The sequence below is a fragment of the Branchiostoma lanceolatum genome, chromosome 1, assembly GCF_035083965.1.
Source record: "Branchiostoma lanceolatum isolate klBraLanc5 chromosome 1, klBraLanc5.hap2, whole genome shotgun sequence".
In the NCBI taxonomy this organism is placed as follows: Eukaryota; Metazoa; Chordata; class Leptocardii; order Amphioxiformes; family Branchiostomatidae; genus Branchiostoma; species Branchiostoma lanceolatum.
Window position 1 is genome coordinate 22,113,814 of NC_089722.1, and position 21,725 is coordinate 22,135,538.

The 21,725-nt window shown below is 40.8% G+C and overlaps 2 protein-coding genes and 1 long non-coding RNA gene across 11 annotated transcripts in view; all 3 read left to right on the forward strand.

The window, feature by feature from the left end:
* Positions 1-15,113, forward strand: part of LOC136441649 (myosin-10-like) — a 54,803-nt gene extending 39,690 nt beyond the window's left edge. For 7 of the 9 annotated variants that reach the window (XM_066438068.1, XM_066438111.1, XM_066438134.1 and 4 more), the window contains 19 exons: positions 55-225; positions 2,700-2,825; positions 3,175-3,357; positions 3,630-3,698; positions 3,853-3,915; positions 4,352-4,447; positions 4,831-4,932; positions 5,296-5,478; positions 6,252-6,383; positions 7,337-7,366; positions 8,546-8,766; positions 9,300-9,402; positions 9,633-9,737; positions 9,869-9,952; positions 10,460-10,656; positions 11,383-11,488; positions 11,937-12,137; positions 12,813-13,001; positions 13,689-15,113. In XM_066438068.1, the coding sequence (XP_066294165.1) occupies positions 55-225; positions 2,700-2,825; positions 3,175-3,357; positions 3,630-3,698; positions 3,853-3,915; positions 4,352-4,447; positions 4,831-4,932; positions 5,296-5,478; positions 6,252-6,383; positions 7,337-7,366; positions 8,546-8,766; positions 9,300-9,402; positions 9,633-9,737; positions 9,869-9,952; positions 10,460-10,656; positions 11,383-11,488; positions 11,937-12,137; positions 12,813-13,001; positions 13,689-13,757 (2,430 nt within the window). In that variant the 3' untranslated portion in view covers positions 13,758-15,113. Of the gene's footprint in view, positions 1-54; positions 226-2,699; positions 2,826-3,174; positions 3,358-3,629; positions 3,699-3,852; positions 3,916-4,351; positions 4,448-4,830; positions 4,933-5,295; positions 5,479-6,251; positions 6,384-7,336; positions 7,367-8,545; positions 8,767-9,299; positions 9,403-9,632; positions 9,738-9,868; positions 9,953-10,459; positions 10,657-11,382; positions 11,489-11,936; positions 12,138-12,812; positions 13,068-13,688 lie in introns of all 9 variants that reach the window. The other 2 variants (XM_066438104.1, XM_066438095.1) reach the window with 2 other exon arrangements.
* On the forward strand, positions 250-2,651 carry LOC136441726 (uncharacterized). The gene is made up of 2 exons (XR_010756923.1): positions 250-682; positions 2,234-2,651. It is a non-coding gene; the product is annotated as an uncharacterized lncRNA (long non-coding RNA).
* Positions 15,114-16,077: 964 nt separating the features above from the next.
* LOC136441717 (uncharacterized) lies at positions 16,078-20,000 on the forward strand. The gene is made up of 2 exons (XM_066438161.1): positions 16,078-16,326; positions 18,871-20,000. The coding sequence occupies exons 1-2, from the start codon at positions 16,184-16,186 to the stop codon at positions 19,751-19,753; spliced, it is 1,026 nt and encodes a 341-aa protein (XP_066294258.1). The 5' UTR covers positions 16,078-16,183; the 3' UTR covers positions 19,754-20,000.
* Positions 20,001-21,725: the final 1,725 nt, after the last annotated feature.

Genomic DNA, 21,725 nt, shown 5'->3' on the forward strand with positions numbered 1-21,725 from the left:
CTATGGACTTTTGATGTTCAGTCACTTTAAAGTTGAAAACTTACCCCTCCGCAGGTGTTGGAAGTCGTGCGTGAGCGGGACGAGTTACGGGCGCGACTGCGGAGCGGGGAGGGACAGATCAGCGGTCTGGAGCGGAGGGAGCTTGAGAGACAGCTGAACGCGACCAAGGAGGACCTCTTCAGCGAACAGCGCAAGTCACGGGCAAAGGTGGAGGAGTTACAAGACGTAAGCAAAGCCATAGATTTTTCTTATTCTTTTCTTATGGTCTTCTTTTTCTGTATTTGGTGGAAGATTTCTGTTGTTGTGTAGGTTATTAAGAACTTCTTATCATTGACCGACAACAATTTTTCAATTGATTGTATGTAAGTCAAATGCAATATTACTGCATACCAAGACACAGATATTCAATATGATAACCATGCCCTGTTCATTTTTCTACCTATTTAGGCCAATTTATATACAACTCTATGAAAAGACGAGACAATGTTATACATTCCTGACACAGCGTACTGTTAACTTGCCAACATACTGTTCTAGAACTTTAGCATGTACATTTAAATATAGATTGTCTCTACTGTTATTCATATATTAGATTAGTTCTTTAGAATTATTAGATATTAGAAATAGTTCAATAGACCCCTTTCCAAATACCGCGGCCATTTTGAATCTAGCGCGAGAGCACGTGGTTCGAGCGCGGGAAAGCGCGGGAAAAGTACACACCCGGTAAGTCCGAGCCAGCGGTAATGGCGTCCTCAATAGAAAGCAGCGTTGAGTCATCTTCGGCGGCGAGATGTTCTCCTCCTCGGTGAAATCCATCGATATGTTTGCATGGCACAAGTACATGTAGATGATATTGTTGTGGACACTTGGACTCGATATCGGCCAGTAAAATTGTGAATTTCTGCTACTTTTCCACAGTTCCTACCGGGATGTTGAGCGCGCGCTACAGTTATAGAATGCTAATATGTTTACACCGCGTGCTTGTAGTTTCCCTAGTAATGTTAGCTTAAGTCGAGAAAAATCCCACAAAACATACATTTTTTGGGCTGGGATCCTTATAGCTACGTTTAGGTATGAATATATCTCTTGAGCCATTTGGCTGTCGTGACAATGCCAACATCATCTTGAAATTACGTTAGTTTGAGGGAGGGGCGTGTTTTCTGTGCAGCGTTACATCGACTTCGCTCAGCAATATCTTATATTCCCGCCAAATGAAATCCTGCAAAACGTTAAAATATAGGCTTGAGTTCAATGTCCTTTTGGGTACAAATTTGGCAGCATTCCGGCGGCTTTTTGACGATCTTTTAGGATGCCAAGAATTTAGTCTTGAGGACTCCAAGTACGTGAGTGAAGGTGTGTTTTCCACTGTATCTGACGTTTCTTTAAATCATTTTGCGCGGCAATATTTCAGATATCTGTTGCCCGGATGGAACCCGAAAAACGTTAAATAGTATTGACTTGAGGACTGAAGGACCTCATGCCGATATTTTTCCTTTTTTTGTGGGGTTTTATCTTGTGGAAATCTAAAATATTTCCGCGAAAAGTGATGTAATGAAACACGCCCCCTGCTTTCACTCACGAACTTCATCAAGCTAATCTTGGCACTAAAATATTGTCAAAGTTAAAGGAGCCACCGAAGTTCCGTCAAATTTCTATACTCGCAAAGCCCTCAAGCCCATATTTTCACGTTTCTGTAATATCATCCGACGGAAATTAAAATATTACGGCGCAAAGTGAAAACACTCCATCTTCACTCACGTACTTTAGGTTTTGATATTTCTGAAAACTCGTCAAAAGAAGCCGCCGAAATTCTGCTTAATTCCTAACCAAACTGACCTTAAGCTCAAGCCTACATTTTCACGTCTTTTTTTGTTGGATTGTATTCAGCGGAAATGTCAAATATCGCCATGCGGAGAGATGTAACAAGAAAGAAAGGAAAAGCTAGACAGAAAAGAAAGAAAGGCTAGACAGAACACACAACCCCCTCTCAACGCGCGTTTTCCCAGGCGAAGTTGGCATCGACCAAAATTACGGTCACAACCAGTAAAATTCTGTATATTTCTAGCTAAGTAGCTATAAGGATCCCAGCCCAAAAAGTGTATGTTTTGTGGGATTTTTCTCGACTTAAGCTAACATTACTAGGGAAACTACAAGCACGCGGTGTAAACATATTAGCATTCTATCACTGTAGCGCGCGCTCAACATCCCGGCAGGAACTGTGGAAAAGTAGCAGAAATTCACAATTTTACTGGCCGATATCGAGTCCAAGTGTCCACAACAATATCATCTACTTGTGCCATGCAAATATATCGATGGATTTCACCGAGGAGGAGAACATCTCGCCGCCGAAGATGACTCAACGCTGCTTTCTATTGAGGACGCCATTACCGCTGGCTCGGACTTACCGGGTGTGTACTTTTCCCGCGCTCGAACCACGCGCGCTCACGCTAGATTCAAAATGGTCGCGGTATTTGGAAAGGGGTCTATTGTCATGTATCTACAAGTTGCCATACATTGTACCTGTTGCAATTTTTGTGCAATAAAGTTCCTCTATCAATTCAGACTATGCAATCATACACCAGAACCATACACCATCTATAATCATATGACAGCATTCGCATCTGTTTTTTGTTTGTGTGATTTGTTTTTGGTGTAAGTTTTTGGGTTTAAAAAAGTGGGATGTTTGTTTACTATTACAGGAACTTGAGGAGTGCAAGCGGCAGCTGGAAGAGTCTCAGCTGGACAAGGGGGATGCTGTCCACCAGATGGAACAGCTTCATCTCAAAGTCAAGGAACTGGAGCGGGCCAGGAAAAGGGACATTGAGGTTAGATCGACTTGTAGATAATATGTTTAAGTGAAGGATGGCAATGATTTTGCACTTCAACTTAGATACATATTTCTTCATGTATAAAAGGGTTAAAGTTGTAGGTGTCAATGGTAAATTTTTTGGTCTTTTTTTTGGAATGAACTATTACTGATATAAAACTAAGTACAATATTTGATTTTATGGGCAACATAACAAAATCTGAAACAAGAATGAAGAAAAGTTAAGCTGTTAATGTAATAACCGGTATGACAAAGTGAACACATGTGGCCTATTTCAACAGTTCTACAACACATACGGCATATTCTGTGTGGACAATAGTTCCTAACATTCACTGTATGGTCCACAGAACAAGTCAGATGCCCTGGACAACGCCAGCAAAAGAGCCAGAGCAGACTTGACAGACTTCAAGGCACAGCTTGCAGAGAGGGACAGGATGATCGCCTCTCTGGAAGCAGAGCTCCATGAGAAAGACAAGCTGAACAGAAAACTCCAGGAGACAGTCTACAAGATGCAAGAGGAGCTCAGTCAGGTAGGGGTTGCTTTGTCATTGATGTGCTAGGTAATAGTGCCACCTAGCTGTTAGTAGCAGTACTGCATGAAGTTTGAAACAATTAGTTTTTTCATGCTTTGAGGTCAAGGAAGATTTGTGTTTGGTACATTTAAGTTGAACAGAAACCTGAATACTTTTTAGTGTATCTTTATCAAGCCTGGAAAGAAATTGTATTTTTAAGAAATGCTGCAAACAAAATGTTTGATTTGGAAACTTGGCTTTGCTTACGATCTGCACTTTTTCTCTTTCAGGAAAGCGAGCTGAAGGATAGCCTTATAGAAGAGAATGAGAAAAATGTTGTAAAACTCAAGAAAGACAAGGTAAGGAAAGCCCCATTTTTCTCATAGTGATAAATTTATTTATTTATTTAATTATTTATTCATCATAGACTAGTCTGTTTAAAAAAACTATTATAGGGTCAGACCCTTCTGGAACTTCATTTTTAACCAGGACCTTCTTTCATATGTTTTACAGGAGACCTCGCTTGCTGCACTACGCCACATGCTGCTAGAAGATAAACAGAGAGAACTAGACAGGGTGAGTTCTTTATTTGTTTGACATTACATCAAGCCTTAAGCACTTGGACTGGATCATAAAGGGGGTTACAGTTACAAAATTGCTAAGGAAATACAAAAGTTCTACTTCAATTTTCACCATATTATTGTTTACAGCTGAAAAGTACTTTTTAGTATCAGTAACTGAAATCTGTTGCAGTACTGTAAATCTTGAAACCTTCGTAGTGGTTTTATTTTCATGATGACCATTCTCCATAATGCTTGCAAATTCATAACACTGCGATAATGCATTTCCATTGTATCACTTCTGTACTGCATAAGTGTTTAAACCGCGAACTCAAACACTGTCTGCAAAAAGCTCCTTTCCCCTTCAACTGCGTAATTAAGTTCCCGCAAGAAGAAATGAATTTACAGTTTTAGATGCATGTCTTCACGGTAAGAGTTTCCCTCCTCCTCAGCTGAGAGACCAGTCGGACCGCGAGCGGCGTGACATCCTGGCCCGCCAGGAGGAGCGAATGGCGGAACAGCTGGCTGAGATGGAGCAAAGGATTCTGGTCAGTGAACAGAAACTGCTCTTTGCTGCCTTACAATCACCCAACATTCTCTGCTTTTCTCATCTATTGTTATTTCCTCACCCCACTATACCCCAAGTGTAAAATGGATACCTGACTTAGGTTAGGGAGGTAGAAGGCAGTGTAAGGAGAGGGATAGACTCTGTGTTCCAAAACGGTGCATTAGAAATTGGTCAGAATTAACAACCCGCTGTCCCTATGGCCTCAAAGGCCATGCGCACTAAACCTTTGCCACTTGTGCCATCCAAATTAGATACATATTTGAAATGAAGAAAGGGAATCGCATTGTATTATGACATTCACCAGATTGTATGGATGAATGTGCCCAAAGCTTCAGCTGTGAACAATGTTCTGTTGACTTCCAGGCTAAGGACGATGAAGTGACGATGGTTCGCGAGCGTCTGCGCCAACAGGAGGAGGCCACGCGCACCTTGGGAGACAGGATGAGACTGGAGGCCAAGGAACAGGTAGGGGGAATCCTTCTAATGAACTAGCCTATTCATGAACATGAAGGGGGTATCCGTGTTCTTTAAGTGAGTTGTCTGTCTGAATCTGTATAGCTGTTGTCTGTCTGTATCTGTATCATGGTGGTTTTGAGTTTGTGGTGAAGTTGTCAGCATAAAAAATAACATAAATCACCGAAAACATTTTTACATATACAATATGTTACATTGAATGACCTGTCATATCTGACCTTTGCACACCATTGCAAGCAGTATTTTAAAGCTATCTTGTGAGGATATCCCTACTGCACTAGTCAATGTTTAGATTGACCAGAAAAATAGTTGCAAATAAAATGAAAATCAATAAGGCTATGTTTTGCTATTTAGATTCGAAGTGCAATCAGCAAGGAGAAGGCATCCTGGGAAGCGGAAAAGGAGCGAGCGGTTCAGCGCGAGAAAGATCGTTGTCAGGACGACTCGAACAAACAGCTGAGTAAGGTACAAGAAGAGCTGGAGAAGGAGAAACAGCTCCACAACCAAGCTGACAAGAACTGCACTGGATTGAAACAGGTGAGACATGTTTACTGAGGCTTCACAAGCTTGATTTATTCAAGACATGCTCTTGGCCATTCAATTACAGTCTTTGTCCAGTCATAAGATGAAAATCTTTCTCTTAGCCAGGCTTTTAGGTAGGATTTATAGACGGGGCATCCCTAAAATTGTTTGGTTACCAGTCAGAACCAGAATTCCCCAATGGACTCTATGGATTAAGACGTACTTGATAGGTTTGTGTTTCAATCAAATTACATGCTGTCCAAGTTTCTGGTATGAGGAAAAATTAACAGTAGCAGTGGGTGTAATGTACATGTGTACGTTATTACCAGGGAAACAGGGCATCTTCTGCAAAATGATCGAGAGCATCTAATTTCCTTTGTTTCTTAGTGTATGACACCCTGATGCTATGTTAGCTAATATCCTGCTCTTAACTACAGGTCCAAGATAACTAGAAAGAACTAGATATTCAAATACTGTAAATGCCAAAATGTTCGCGGTGGTTTTATGTTCGCGGTTTTCGCGGTGAACGTTCAGCGCGAAGTTAAAACCACCGCTAAACTTTTTGCCCACCTATGACTGTAGCACTACTATTACTATTATTTCAAAAGTGAACTTTAAACCACCGCGAACGCTCCATTCTCTCCCTACCGCGAAATAAAAACCACGCGAACTTAAATGCATTTGTAATAGATAGCTTAAATCAGTACCAACTTGGGACATGAAAATGCAGTCTCAGATAGGAGAGAGTTTGTTACAATGTTGGAAACAATCGCATGTTGTTCGTTCAGGAGCTGGACCAGGCTCGTCAGCAGATCCGAGCAGCGCACAGAGACAAGCTGGCCGCCATTAACGATGTCCGGGACTCCATGAAGGTGGAGAAGGAGGAGGAGATCAAACAACTCAGGGAACAGCTAACGCAGGTAGGAGACCTTACCTACCCATGGTGCGCTAGTGCAAGAGGGTTGTAGCTGAAGACTAAGCTATGTTTACTGCCTGCATGATCAAACCCAGCATGACTTCTAAGATTTACTCACACAGATTATTTCAATGCATGAACATTGCATGTTTGGCATGTTTACAAATGTACGATTAGACCAGTTTTTAAAAAAGGAACAGCTTTTTGTGGTGTTGTCAACAAAATATGTAGATGACATAATGTTAACTTTTGCTACAGAAAGTAGTTTTTAAGATGTTCCAAAGGAGTGTAACTACAGTAACAGTTTGTAGACAACAGAGGAAAACTGTTTATTTCAGGGTTAACTGACAGTTTTTTCCCTTTTGTAGCATGCTAAATCATCATGTAAATCGAGTAAATGACAGGAAATTGCTTGTGTACTGATTGCCACCTGCATGTTTGCTTGCTTGCTTCTCTGTTTTGAGGCATTATGGTTTTCTGAAGACTGCTTCCTGATTTTGGAGAATCTATATCTGGCTGCTCCAGCTTTTAAATTTCTATCTTTGCAAATACTTGTGTGCTCTATCCTCAAACTGTAAACATGCACACAAAAACAAGTCAAATACCACTGTGACAACGATTACACTCTATTCAACAGATAAAAAGAAAATCTTTGAAGCTTACTGTGAACTAGCTTTCTTTACAGCCCCCACCAAGTTTTTTAAACAACTTTGCACGGTTTTCTGATGGCTACATGATTGTACTGGATTTTAGCTGCTTGCCAATGAGATCTCTTCATGCCATGAGAACCCAGTAGCTATCAAAAAAACATGCATAGTTGTTGAAAAAAGTTGGGGGCTACGAAGAAAGTGAATGCAGTGAAGCTAGAACAAGTCAGAGCAATGAAGAAATTAGATTTCCATGCACCTAACCCATGCTAACTGCACCTGCATATAACTGCACACCTGTTCCCACCAGGGCCTGCTCTCCCAGATTAATTCATGGAAGGTAAGAGCTCCCCAGAGCCTTGCAAACTTTTGGTGCCTCTGTGTTAGGTGGTGGGCCGGTTAGATAGTCCTTGGTGTAGGGCAGTCTGGTGGTGAGGTTGTTTGTTGTAACAGCTTTGTGTTTATAACCTGTGCATGGTTGTGAACTGTATGGACATCTGGTGGGTTTACTGACTGATTCCTTGTAGATAGTTACGTGTGTACAGTCAAACCTGGCCAACCAACCACCTCCGGTTATAAGCCACATTAAAACAGTCCTGTCCAATTACCCTTTGGTTATCCTGAACTGTCTTTCCCAACCAGCAACCATTTTTTGAAGTCCCCATGGCCAACCATTTTTCCTCAGTCCCTTGAGTGGTTGTTGAGACCAGGTTCGACTGTACCAAAACTAGGCGTATTTGTAGCTTGACAGTCTAGGAGATTAGCAATTTTCTGCATGTATTAATATGTACTAACATGGTGAAATCCCAGGACTTCAGATGTAGTTTTCCTCCCGCTGCATGTTTATTCTGCAAGATTTGTAGTGTACAAGTTCTATGTGGACAGTCCAGGAAGAATCGTAGGGTCTGTGTGTGAAAATGCTGTGGCCATTTTTAAGAAAAATTATGTCAGTATGTGCAAGTTTATCGTTTTTAATTGTACTTCACTTTTTTTCTTATCAGCTTTATTCTGCAATTTCAATATTTCTTTATTCTGCAATATCATAGACAAGTACATCATAAATATTTTTTATTCATTACCACACAACCCTTCTTTACTTTGTGGTCTGTCATTTACTCACCTCGACATTGTTTGTTTCCAATATCTAAATGTTGCAAAGTTTTATGTAGGCAGGGTTCTCCCCAGACTGTAAATGCAGAAATGTTCGTGGTGGTTTTATGTTCACGGTTTTCACGGTGAAATCTTTACCGTGAGATTCAAATCACTTCCAAAAGCTGTTCCATTGTGAGACTGTAGCACTACTTTTGTTTCGAACACGGCCCCAAAACAAATGCAAACACTCCATTTTCTCCCTACCGCAAAATTAAATCCCTGCAAACATTTCTGCATTTACAGTTTTTTTGTAAAATTCTTGAAAATTGCCTTAGGGTGCTACACACACAGCACCCTCCTACAGCACTGCTATACTAAAACCTAATGTAATATTAATGGTGAGTTTATGTCCCTTTCTCTTAAACAGGAAAAAGTCAGCGACGTAGAAAAGCTGAGGGAAAAGATGAGGAAGCTGGAAGATGAGCTGCGTACGGTGAGAAGCGAGAAAAATTCTGTCGCTGTACGGGAGAAGGAAACCTCGATGCTGTTGGACAGACACGAGAAATCCGTCGTCTCAGAAATCAATGACGAGTGTCAGAGGAGCGCTCAACTGTTAGGTACCGCTCCCAGGAGTGTGAAAGTACCAAGGTAGGGTGATGTTTTCATTGACTGATCCATGTACAAAGTGTATGTTTTCAGTGTGTCTATATGTGCTGGTGTGTGTAAGTTATTGAGTACACTGTCAGTAGATTGGTATGAAGTGAGTGGGAAGATGACTTGACAGAGTGACCGGAAATGCAGTTCAGAGTTGGTAGAACTAATCAGATAAGACAGACAGTCCATCTAAGGGGCTACTAATTCATGGGGAGGTTTTGTTTTTGTTTCTGTCTGTTTGTGCTTTTGCAATTATGTGTTTTCTATACTAGTTGAGGTTACCATAATGTGGTACAAAGCGATCAATTGACACTTGTAATGTTAATCAAAACCTTATTTGCATAATTCATGAACTGCTACATCTATATAGGGGGAGAAAGAGAGATCTTTCTGAAGTCAAGCATGCTTGGTTTTGAAACATTACACATTTTCATTACTCATAGTCACACTTGTTTGTGTTGAAAAATGAAACCCAAAACCGTCACTGTATAACTGTACTGTAACTAATAGTTCATGTTATTTTTCAGTGGTGATCAACAAGAAGATGATGAGTTTGACCAGTCCCTGGACATAAGTGAGAACAGAGGCCAGAGTCCACACAAGTCCAGGTCTGCTGTGTCTGAGGCGCTGGTAGGTCGGACACTTGCCTTCATCTTCAGTGCCTTCTGCTAAACCACAATAAAGATCTCTTAGGCTTAGCAACTTTTCAAGATAAAGTTAATCTGACAGGACAAATGAAAGATCAATGCACAAAGAACGATAGAAAGAATGCTGTGACAGTCTTAAGTAATTTTGTCTTTATTTTACAAATTACAAAGTATTGACTTATTTGATGATTAAGCTGATGAATGCCTTTCCAGGCTAACCTCAAAGCAACTAACGAGGACCTCCGGAAGCTTGTGACGGGACTGCATGAGGACATGGCATCACAGAAGAAAGCAACGCAGCAGGTTAACAAAGAAAAGGTAAAGAACATGATAACTTATACAACAAACTATTTTTGTATCAACTATTTCCAAGCTAACAGTAACAAAGATGGATCATTGATACCTGCAAATCTCTGGTGCCCCCATAAGACATTTCCTTTATTCCTAAGGAAAGAGAAGTGAAACAGCTGAGAGAGCTATACCACAGTGAGAAGGAGAAGGAAGTGGAGACTATGAGAGAACGACTCATTCAGGTAATATGTAACTTAAGAAACTACTTAACTTGGTGGTTTAATGGTATAAACCTTTAGCATACCACAGATGCTATTTCTTGTATAAACGAGGTGATATGTAAAGGAGAACTTCAATAGAAAATGTAGTACAAAGTCTTAGAACACTTTCTTGTTAGTTCATTTGTTTTTCCAGACCCTTGAAGTGCCTTGTGGCACATAAGGTACGATGTTTCCTTGCTATTTTAGTAGCAGGATGTATTTTTACAGGGAGGGGTTTGCTAGCTCTTCCCCTACACATTCTTGTCCATCGCATATATTTTTGAAATCAAAAATATAGGTACATGTATAATTGTATATCATTTTCAAAAATATCATGATAATAGATTTATTGCACAACAATTGTACAAAGTATACCTGTAGATGCCATACTTTGTATTCTTGTTCAATAAGGTTATTGTTATCACATTTTTGAAAATGATATTCATATATTCATGCATTGCTTACAGTGTTTTTTTCTTTTAAAACCAGGATCATCTGGATGAGATCGGTAAACTTCAGCACGCTGTGAAGAAAGACAAGGACGAGGTGTCCACCCTGCAGCACAACCTCATCTCGAAGGACGAGGAACTCCGCGAAATCCAGCGGAATATGACGGCCTGGAAGGACGCGACAATAAAGAAGCTGGCCAAAAAGTTTGAACAGGAGATGAACCTAGAACTAGAAAAGTAAGTTCCTTGCATTATTCCCTCTTTTGGATTAACCTTTAGCACTCTGAAGTAGCCGTTTGGCACCCAATACCCCATTGGTTACAGAGTTAGGCAGCAGGGAGAAGGTTAACGCAATGCATTTTTCCTAGTATAGAATTTGGATTGATTTTCTAATAGATAAAGACTTTAAAGGCATTTACAGTAGGTATTTGTTGGCAAATGTACATTTTTTGGTAATTCTTGGAGACCACAATATGCCAATCCAGGAATTGTTTATTTGTTTGTTGGTTTTTGTTTGTTTGTTTATTTTTTACCAGGGTATACATATCAGCTAAAAGGCGTTTTTCAGTGTGCCCTGGGCTTTGCATCAAGTAAAAATTACAACAAAAGTACCAAAAAAGTTACTCAAATTACTAACTGAAGCAAACTAGCATGTACTGTACATAAAATCATACTGCCCATCAAATAAATGAAATAATGGTTGTTCATCAAGACTTGTTGGTAAATCACTGCATAACAGAGTTCTTTGGACACAGCCAGTACAGACGTTTCAGTGACCGTTCTCAGGGCAATACTATAACGGGTTCTACTTTACACTGCAGCTAGGTGTCACTGTTGCAGTTTGAAAAGTTTTTCTGTCAGCGCGTTGTTACTTGGTTAAGCTGCTCCTTTGGTAGGGAACATGTTGATAAAAGGTGATTTGCTAACTTACAGTAACATGTTGTGTTTCTGTTTCCCTCCTAGACGTCAGCACGAAAAGGACAGACAGGCCCACTCCTCTCAGCTCAAGAGAATAGAGGAACTAGAAGAAGAAGTGCAGAGACTGTCTGTGGTCAGGAAAACTTTCCAGGTACGTTATAATTTCTCACCTCTGCCTTCAGGTTTGTAAAACTGAGCCCTGAAAGCACTGTGCTTTTGCCAGCTACCAGCCGCTTTGTACTTGGAGTGTTACTTACCCACAGAGGTCTGTAGTATACTCCAGCGATTTTCTACCTTGCTCATGGCCATGGCTTATCAGAAAAAGAGCGGCTGTCAGAAAGATTGGTAAGTGATACTGGGCCGATAAAAACAGTGACAGATGCTAAATAAATTGTTCTTGATCCAGTTGTTATATTCATCTTTGATTGGTTACAAGTATTAGGTGTGCAGCCTAACCAGCGAGAGCCACTTGGAAGCGCGGTGTGAAGACTAGCCGACTGCTGCCCACCCTCGTGTCAGGGACCCCAGCAGCAGTATAATGAAGTAATGGATACTACTACTACTACCCGTCTCTAAAATGCTTTCTCTCTCCCCTTTAGAGCACCCCAACAACACCGTCACGTGTGTCTGGTCCGTCCAGTTCATCGCAGTCCTCGATGGCGGGCGGAGACGCCAGCACGATCAAACTTCTGCGCCACCTCCAGGACAGGGTCAAGCAGCTGAGGGTGGAGAACAAGGAGCTCAGGAGGCTCAGCGGGGAGGGGAGTGACGCCATCAATGGGAACGGCACCCCTGATGTTGTAAGTTGTTAGACTGGAACCTTGTGTACATTTTGATTATCAGGTAACAGTGGGGAGGGGAGGGATACCATCAATGGGAACGGCACCCCTGATGTTGTAAGTTTTTGTGTGTGTTTTTTCCAAGTCTATTCCGTGTCCGTCACAGCCCTTAAAGTTAAATCAAATCTGCTGAATGTCAAGACAATATCATGTTACTTCAAAAGATGTCTTTTCTGATGTTATAAGATGTTAGGCTGGGATCTTATGTACATTTTGAATATCAATTACATTTCTGGAATACCATTTTTCAAATTTTAAGGGAACCATTTTGGGAGATCTACAGTTTGCCTTGTTTCTAGATGTACAGTCAATGATGATTGAAAGTGTATGCTTCTTTTCATGTATCATCGTATCTCAGTTTTAGCTGAATGTAGTTAATGATATCTTGGACTTGTGCCCATTGTTCTGATGAAATCACAGATTCTGAAGAAAAGACTTGTTAACAAAATAACCATTGGGCAGAGCACAGTTTGTGACATATTCTTACAAAATCATATTTATATCATCTGTCTTTTAACCTGGGAAAAATTGACACATCAATTTTAGAAAACCTATCCTCTCTATGGTCTTTCCTGAGGAAGGTATGTTTGTTTTGTAAATGACTTGGACTGACAAGTGAAACATTTCTGTTGCTAGTCTGTAAGCTTTCAGGAGGAGGCTGTCCTGAGGGAAAGTCCGTACGTCCAGAACCTGGAGCGCAAGCTGAAGCACATGGACCGACAGCTGAACGTCGCGGAGGAGCGCGCCCAGAAGAACACGGCGCTGCTCGGACAGAAGATGGTGGAGCTGACCAAGCTGCAGAACCAGCTCACGCACCAAACCAAGGTAGAGCCGCGTGGACAGAAACGGCACTAGTAGCGCTCCCGCGGAATCACGTGTGCTACCACGCATGTAGGTTGCTTCGCCAGCAGGAAACGGCTGTGACTTTTGCACAACCTTTTTACTTTAGTCCATATCTCACCATCAAATCCATCACTATCATCAACTACCTCATCGCCATGGTGATAAGGTTTAAAGGGACGTTTTAGACACCGCTCTTCCAATCAATCACAGAAGTTTTTAGAAAGACACATGAAAGAAATATAAAGATAAAAGCAGTCCAGTAATCCATCATGCAAAGCCTTCTGTGATTGGTTGCCTTATTCACTCACCTCATCACCCAGCGCATGCTAACTGCCATTTAGAGTTTCTGATGCATGATTCGGGCATTCTTCCTGTCCAACTAGTGTGTTTAGGAAAAGTCATTCAGTGGCTTATAGAATTTTATAAGTTGATAATTGAAGTTTACAATTCATCATGTCTGTAAAATTCCAGCTGTTTCTGAAAGAAAGATAGAATTGATATGTTTTATTCAAAACTAATCCCCACATTTTGATATCCAAAAGGAAAAGTCAGAATCCTTTATTCAAAATCACAACTCATGGCACCACATATATCTCATGTATATCATAAGAGGATTATGAATTGGAGTTACTTATTTGGTTACTAATATTTCTCCACCTTTTCTTCCAGGAGTATCTTCATTTGGAACGTTCATACTCAGATATGCAGAAGAGATACCACAGAGGAGGTCTTAGATAACAAACATAGAAAACCAGGATTTTTTCTTAGTAATAAGGCAGTTCACAGTTTAAACTGCACATGTGCATCAAGATGCATTGTGGCCCCTGAGACATAAATAAAGCATGTCTTGATATGAATTAACCATGGTGCAGACAAGAACTGTTTACAAGGTCATTCACCTTTGACATACTACCCACAATACATCTCATGTGCAGTTTAAATCGTGAAGCAGCTTATTATGAAGGTCTTTTTGTAGCAAAGTGTATTGTGATCGCAAAGGGATTTTGATATTTGATAAATAATTACTTGTACACAAAAAATTCTATTTGCATTTTTCTAGTAAAGAATCTGATTCATAGATAATCATGTTGTTAACATTATTCAGTATCAAAGAGTGGTTATGTATGTATATGATGCTCATGTATTTGGTTTGTATATTATCCTGTCGATTTTATTCAGTATTGCTGCTTCTCAAATGACTTTTGGATGATTTTTATATTATTTGATGATAAATCCAGGAGATTGAACGTGTGTTTTGGGTAATCTTATCAATTTTGGATGAAAACTCGACCTTATGTTATGAGGAATGAATGACAATAGCCAGTACCATCTGACTGTTCTACAGTACATGTATATGATGCACAAGTCGTAATGGTATGAATTTCTATGAAGACATACATTATTGAGTTAATAAGAGATTAATACTTCTACATTTTGTAAAAGGATATGCCAGAGAGAATGAACATTGTTTGTGGGGTAAAAGAATCTAAAAGAAACTGCATGCTATGGTGATGCCAGGGAAACACTATGATCTTAAATGTTTTCAAAAATTTTTAATGTCACAAATTCCCTACCTTATACATTTGACAAAAGCTACTTTGGGATAGATTTCTAGGTCACCTGGATCGGATCAGTCCCAATCATATACTAGTAACTCTTTGAAAATTTGTAATGAAAACCTTGTCAAGTCTATGATGTGAAAGTAGTAATCTCCAAGCAGATCTACACAGTGCCAAAAATCGTATATGCTAGCCAGAGAATCTCCAGTCAACCAGAGAAGCTTCTCTGGCTAGCATATACGATTTTCGGCACCGTGTAGATCTGCTTGGAGATTATGAAAGTAGTAGCAGATGAGCAATCAGTCTTACATTTGAGGGAGGTAATCCTGGCATGGAGAATATAGTACATGTACTTGTATTTTCTTCACAATGTGTGTATATAGTGGAAATACTACACAGGACAGTACGGAGGAGCACAGAGAGGTTGGGAATAGGTGAAGGGTAACCAGTATGTTTGAAGAAATAACCTAGGAATGAATTGTACTATACTGAAATTCTATTTTTATTAAAGGACTCCAGAATCATTCAGAGTTGATATTTACTACTGTTGTTTCTGTTGGTTTAGATAATGTCTTTTTATGGGACATATTTTGTTGTTCATTCACCAACAAAGTGATTTTGACATGTCATGCTTTAGGGATTTGCATATCCAACATCATAGCTCAGTCATAATTTAAGGCTTTCTGTGCAAAAGTTATGATTCCTTTTAGCTGTGGTTGAGGAAGGGAAAGGAAGATACCAGAAGCAGGTGTTATAAAATGAGACAACTTCCCCGTTCACTGGAGATAGCAATTACCTTTTATTGGTCAATCAAGGTGTGTCCAGGCAAACAACAACCTTTCTCCAGAGACAAGAAGTGTGTTGCTGGACGAAAGAATGACCTGTAGAACACTAAGTCTTGCCAAGGAGGTTTAAGACAGTCTACTAATTACCACTTGTTGGTCAGTCAACGAGGTGTGTCCTGCAAAAACAAAAACCTTTCTCCAGAGACTCGAGCCATGTTGCTGGACGAAATAAATGACCTGTAGGACACTGAGTCTTGCCAAGGAGGTTTAAGACAGTACATTTGTATTAAACTTCCTTGGTCTTGCTCAGTGAAAGGACATGATGGAACGATATGACTCAATACTGTGTGCTGGCAATTGAACTCCTTAACTGTTGCCTCTTGTAAAAGAATATATATGGCCTCCGTCGGTCAGTATTGGGAATGAATGGAAGCTGGTGATTGTAATGACCAAAGATTTATGGAGTGTCATTAGAATTACCCCCCCTGGTAATTCTAAACGTTACATAAGACCAAGGAGGTTATATAAGACATACATCTGTCAAAATGGGTACAAAAATACATAGTACAGTACCAGACACTTGGCTGCATTTTGTTCAAATCTCAACATTCAGTGCTAGTAAAGAAAGCAGATTGCAAATGGCGATGTAGAAAACTTGACTTGACCACAAAATAGATGTCTATTCTTAGGTTCTTCCCTATTGTCCTTCGAATTATAATGAGAATGTGACAAAGACATCCCTTGAGACAAGCCATAATGGTTTATTTTCGAGTGGAGGGAACCTGGAGAGACCAGTTTTCAGTTGCAGCAAGGCAGCAAGATGATGCGAAAGGGAGAGTTTTTGCTCCTCGAAGGGAAGAAAGGCCATATCCTTCGCCGCAAAGCTCTCGTCAACAACCAACACCTTCAGTTCGAACTGGGCATGTTGGAGCAAGAGAAACGGAGGGCGGAGGTTCGACTCAGGTTTGTACAAGAATCGACTACAATAATACGTTAAACCAAGGAGGTTATATAGACTATATGACCTCCTTGGTTAAACTTTACATAAGGAGGTTTACCTGGTTGTACTTCTTTGGTCATTCTTACAAAAATTGTTTTCGGCATTAGCATAAAAGTTAATCCCTGTGTTGGTTGAAGTTACTATCAACAAATCCTTAACTTCTAACCCAAAGACATTTGGACTCTGAAGACTTGCGCTATTCAGTCAAACGTTTGTGTAAAACCAAATTCCGTTGTGTTAGAAGTTAACTGAGATTTGTTCATGATAGTTGATAAAGAAAGTTTACTGCAAATTCCTGCCCGTAGGCTAATTGCATGTACATGTAACACGGAGTGGACGTACAGACAATAATAACAATATGACTACTCTAGTCCGAGTTAGCTATCGTACTTTAATAGTTGCGATGTTTGTCTCATATCGATAGGAATCCATACCGCAGAAGTTCTTTAACATTTTAACGTTGTGTCGGGGCCCAAATGTATACGCGTAAAAATAGTTTTCTGAGGAAATATACAGCTTCCTCAGGCAGATGAGCTACCGTAGAGTGCAATGATTTATCATTACGGTGAAGTAAGACAACAACGGCAGTAGATTTTATATTTTTTGATAGGGGTATATAATTGTGATGGTAGAAATGTTCAAACTGACATTGCTTTGACATAGCATCTCGTCGAAACACTTGTCAGCAAATATCACACTTTTCTGTTCCGACAACCAAGGAATTGTGACAACAAAGTGTGTTGAGGTTGATTAAAGTTTATTTTTAGATATCTGGGTGCTGAGGACGTTTTTTCATTGTTAATGATTGTAATCAAGAGGACAAAAGGCAATTAGTCGGTGGACCGATAATTACTCCTTGTGACTCGTAACAATGGATGGCTAGGAAGTAATTGTGTTGTTGACATCGTTGTTGTGGTAACAGTAAGCAGTAGTGCATGTTCCTACACTTCCGCCTATCTCGACTGACCGGCCAGGTGAGTTTTGTAGCCTCCTTCGCAGACCTTCTATGTGCGGCGGCCGCCTTCTAGGCGCGTGCGTGGCTACGATCTCTCCAGCATAAGAGCCCATGTTGAAGATAGTTAGATTAAAGCGCTCCAAACAAAATGAACGCCTACTGCACCCAGAAGGTCTGCGAAGAAGGCTAGTTTTGGTCGTGTTTGCCCAAGTGCATCTTGCTAAGTTGGCGTTTAATAGGGGGCGCGTCTATCCATACGTACCTTTCCCTTCGATTGCAAGTTCAACATGTCCTTTTTTACTCCGGGAAGGAGGATGACCTCCTTCTGGGAGTATTGGGAATGCATTTGTTTACGCGTTCGCAGCTATAACTCACGATCCCGTTGTCGCACTGGTGTGTAACTTGGCATATCGTTTGCCTGGTTCGGCGTGGTGATGCACAATAGCTTTGTTACACCATAACTACTTTAAACGTCAATCCAATATCGTAATTGCACCCCTATAATTAATGCTATGTCCCACTGCCCTGCCATAGGGACCATGTTATAATCCGTTATGCATGACTGGAATACTTCAGGCAGATACGGGGTATAAATCTTCCTTACTTGCTGTGATCGTATAGTCACTGTTACATTGAAAAATAGACAACGTGCATCACCACACGCAACCTAGCAAACGATATACCAAGTTACATACCAATGCGGCGACGGGAATTGTGAGTTTTCGCTGCGAACATGTGCCGAGTGAGCTTCAGTCTGTGTATTAAGTATGCCGTGTCCCTCGCAACTCGCATACACTACAGTATGTGCGCACGGGACGGACGATGCATTTTTACGCACAGTGTGAAAATGACAAATCTCTGGACCTTCAAACTTACCACACTTGTAGTTTATAATACGGAGGCTGTGACAATGTAAAAAGTTTACGCAGGGGATGAAAGATTGTTGAGAAATATATCTCAGAAAAGTGCGCGCGCCAGTGTCACTTCCGGGTGGTTAGATCCGGTGACCTTTGACCTTCGTGAAATGTTACGATAATTATAGCCTTTTTTATTGCAAATAGCTAGATAGCTATAGATCAGGCCGGCCTGCAATAAATTGTGGAAAGAGGATTTACTGCATATTTGTGATTTCTGATACATCTTAGTTGTAAGGCTGAATGGTTCGTTGATAATTGAAAAGGGGCCATCTAGATCTAACTTTGTGACTTTTCCCGGAATTTCTAGATCCCATCTGTGCCATGCTGTACAAACATACTTTTCAGCAGGTTGACCACTCCTGTATTGAAAGAAAAAGATAAACAAACGCTTTTTCTTTACTTGCTCTAAAACACTACTTGGACTGAGCAGAGATGCAATTTGTGTGGGTCAATACTTGTACATACTATAAATACTTCACGGAGAATTGTGTCCTACGGACTCTTGTTTTCAGATTCGAGCTAGGTACTAGGTATGTTGGATGTTTGCCATGAAATTGCACTGGTATGCTATTGGTCGAAAATTTGTACCGTTGTATCTTGTAGATTTTAGAATATTTCCCCTTCTGTTTCTACAGATCAAAGAAGGACCAGCTTTTGCGTCAGTTTCAAAACCTCCGAAAACGCAGCGACGAAATCAGGAAAGATTTAGAGCACAGAGAGCATTCACCCAGAAAAACCTGCATTGGTCCGTCTGCACTGCCATCGTCAAGCACGACAACGTCTTCGGAAGAAAACCCTGGCGGTTCTAAAGAAGATATATTCCGTGCCGGTGAAAAAACCGAAACCGCACGGAAAAGATGGTCAATTGCAACTTGTGCGGTGGGTTGTTCACAACATATACAACGTCTGAGAGGCTTTCCAACATTCCCATCTCATTTCAAGCCACGTTTCAAAATCACGGAAAACGACAAACGTGTTTCTAGCAAGGATGAAACCGTATCAAAGCGCCGTGAAAGCCTCGATCCCACAATGTTAGCTTCAGTGCTGGATGTAGACAGCTCTATTGTAAAGCTGGACGTACAGGTCTATGCCCGGGTGCAATGGTCGCCCACGGCTGTTAGAAAGACTTTGGCACTCATGGGCGATGAAGAGCACAACGGAGGGAAGACAGTGCCTTCCTGCGGCGTGACGCGGCAACGCAGAGCAAGTGTTGCTTGTCCCACCTGGACGAGCAGACCGAGCGGCACACGGCTTCCACCTTTAACGTCTAACAGGATGACTGACACGGCTGTCATGAGGAATGGCGCAAGCGTACATGGACGAAGGCACTCTCTCCCTGAAATAACTGTTACTCATCCACCATTGACGGTCGAGTCACACGGTCATGTAGGCGGCATAGGGTCCTGTCTAGGCTTTGGCACAATGTCTAGGCCAAGAAAATCTTCAGTTACCTTCGCTGAAAGAAATATCATAAAAGAAGATGATGATGATGATCTTCTCTTGTCTCCTGTCTCATGACCTCGGTTAAAAGCATGCAGGCTGATTTGATTCCTCATCAATATTGTACAGGAAAAGCAGTGAAAGATGAAATACACTTTATTTGCCATTGCCCTCATCATAGCACCGAAAGAGACCAACTATTTAACCTAGTCAGCAAACTTGTCCCCAGCTTTGTAACGTTGGGTAACATAAATTCGCCATTTTTCCGATAATGGTTGACTGAAATCAATCTAGCAGAACAATAAACCATCCTTTTTTTCTATTATTCTGTCAGTATCATGTACTACATGTATCTTTGCACTAATCATATATATGGTAGATTTTGTCTCTAGTCGTGCTGACACCATAATATTTCAACTTGAAACTACCGTCCGCCGAACGCACAATGACGGTGTTGTCGGACAGGTGTGAACATTATTTCGGGAGAGAAGATTCGTCTTGAATATCTTACCGCCAATTACATTTCATACAGCAGCTATTCGTTCCATCTTTGGCTTGAGGAGAGTGCTATGGATATAGACGTGTCCAAGTAAAAAAATACACGAAAAAACGGCCGTACCGCACACATCAGGCCTTCGGAAACAACCCGTGTGTTGAGTCGGTAGAACGTCACTCAAAGTCGACCCCCACCGTCATGGAAATTTGTACATTATTCATCGGGGCGTTAGCTGGATGCCGTAGAAATGGTAATACTACTATGTCCATGTGTTTCTACTTGTGCTAAGAGCAAACTTTGAGGAAAACATCGTCATCAGTCCACCATCACACACAACATTTAGACAAAAAAGTGTTCCTCGCAAACGTTTGTCGTCTGCCGAATAGCAGGATTCTGGGTAACGAATATGGTGGCGGGAAAATTCACCGTAGTGCCGTAGCCATTGGTTGTAGCAACAAAGAGGCGTTTTGATGATTAATCACACTTAGAGTCCAGTTGTAGGTTAGCAAAAGAGATTCTAATAAGTTGTATTGTAAATAATTGTGTTGAGCAGGAAGCGGATGTGACATTTGTCTTATAAACCAACAAACAACTATGTAGTATAATTCTCCCACGAAGCCCTCAGACTGTGACAATAAGGGACGGAGAGTTTTTGACGTAGCCAACTTCTAATGCATGGTTATCGAAGCTTTTCAGCCAGTGTTCTGAATACGTTAGTCTGTCAAGTTTGCATTTCTAGCGGTATTACTGATGTTGCATCTAGCACATATCCCTAAATACCCCGTTTTCGAAAAATCGCGAATTTAAGTACCCCGCGAATTTATGTTACCCAACGTTACGTCGCACTGTCTTTCTGTTAAAGGCAACCTAAGCAATATTAGGGTGCTGAAATTCATATATTCAAAATCAATTTTTTTCTGATTTCTATCCATAGTAAGTTTAGATAACACTATCCCATCGCATATCGACCATCATGGAGCAAAAATGTGATGTCGTTGTGTGGTGGGAACTCATTGAAAATCTGAGCACTTGGAGGCCAGCCATTATTTCAAATCTTCCGAACATGCACAATTCTGACCGATAAGTCCCGAACGCTTCCGAAGAAATTATCACGTGGTCATGGCTAAATGTGCTTGGGCATTGTGACGTCACGCGACCGGAAGTTACCGAAAATTGTCGACAGAAAACGGTTACGGCTGTATTCTGGCCTGATTTTTTTGGGGAGCCAATAAATGAAATACTCCTTTTGTGGCTTGCTTCTGTGCTATTTGTAAACGCCGTAAGTATGAAATTAAGATGCAGATGTGCTAATATGGGGAAGCAAATATCAGTTTCAACCTCACCAAACAGGATTGTTTTCCCCAGAACAATTCAAGTTTTACCCCCAAAATCGCTTAGGGCACCTTTAACACCAGCCAATGCATATATCTCCCAAAACGTCGGGAATTTCATATTCCACTGTGCACAAAAAAGGAAATCAAACCCAATAGCAACTGTATAGTTTAGATGTAGCGCTAGTTGACGATTTTCATTTTACTTTGTGTTTATTTCATT

What these genes read in the sequence shown, in the direction of transcription:
- LOC136441717 (XM_066438161.1), top strand. Translation starts at nt 16,184, where the DNA reads ATGATGCGAAAGGGAGAGTTTTTGCTCCTCGAAGGGAAGAAAGGCCAT. An exon ending in AGGGCGGAGGTTCGACTCAG is followed by an intron (nt 16,327 to 18,870) that starts GTTTGTACAAGA and finishes CTGTTTCTACAG; the next exon opens with ATCAAAGAAGGACCAGCTTT.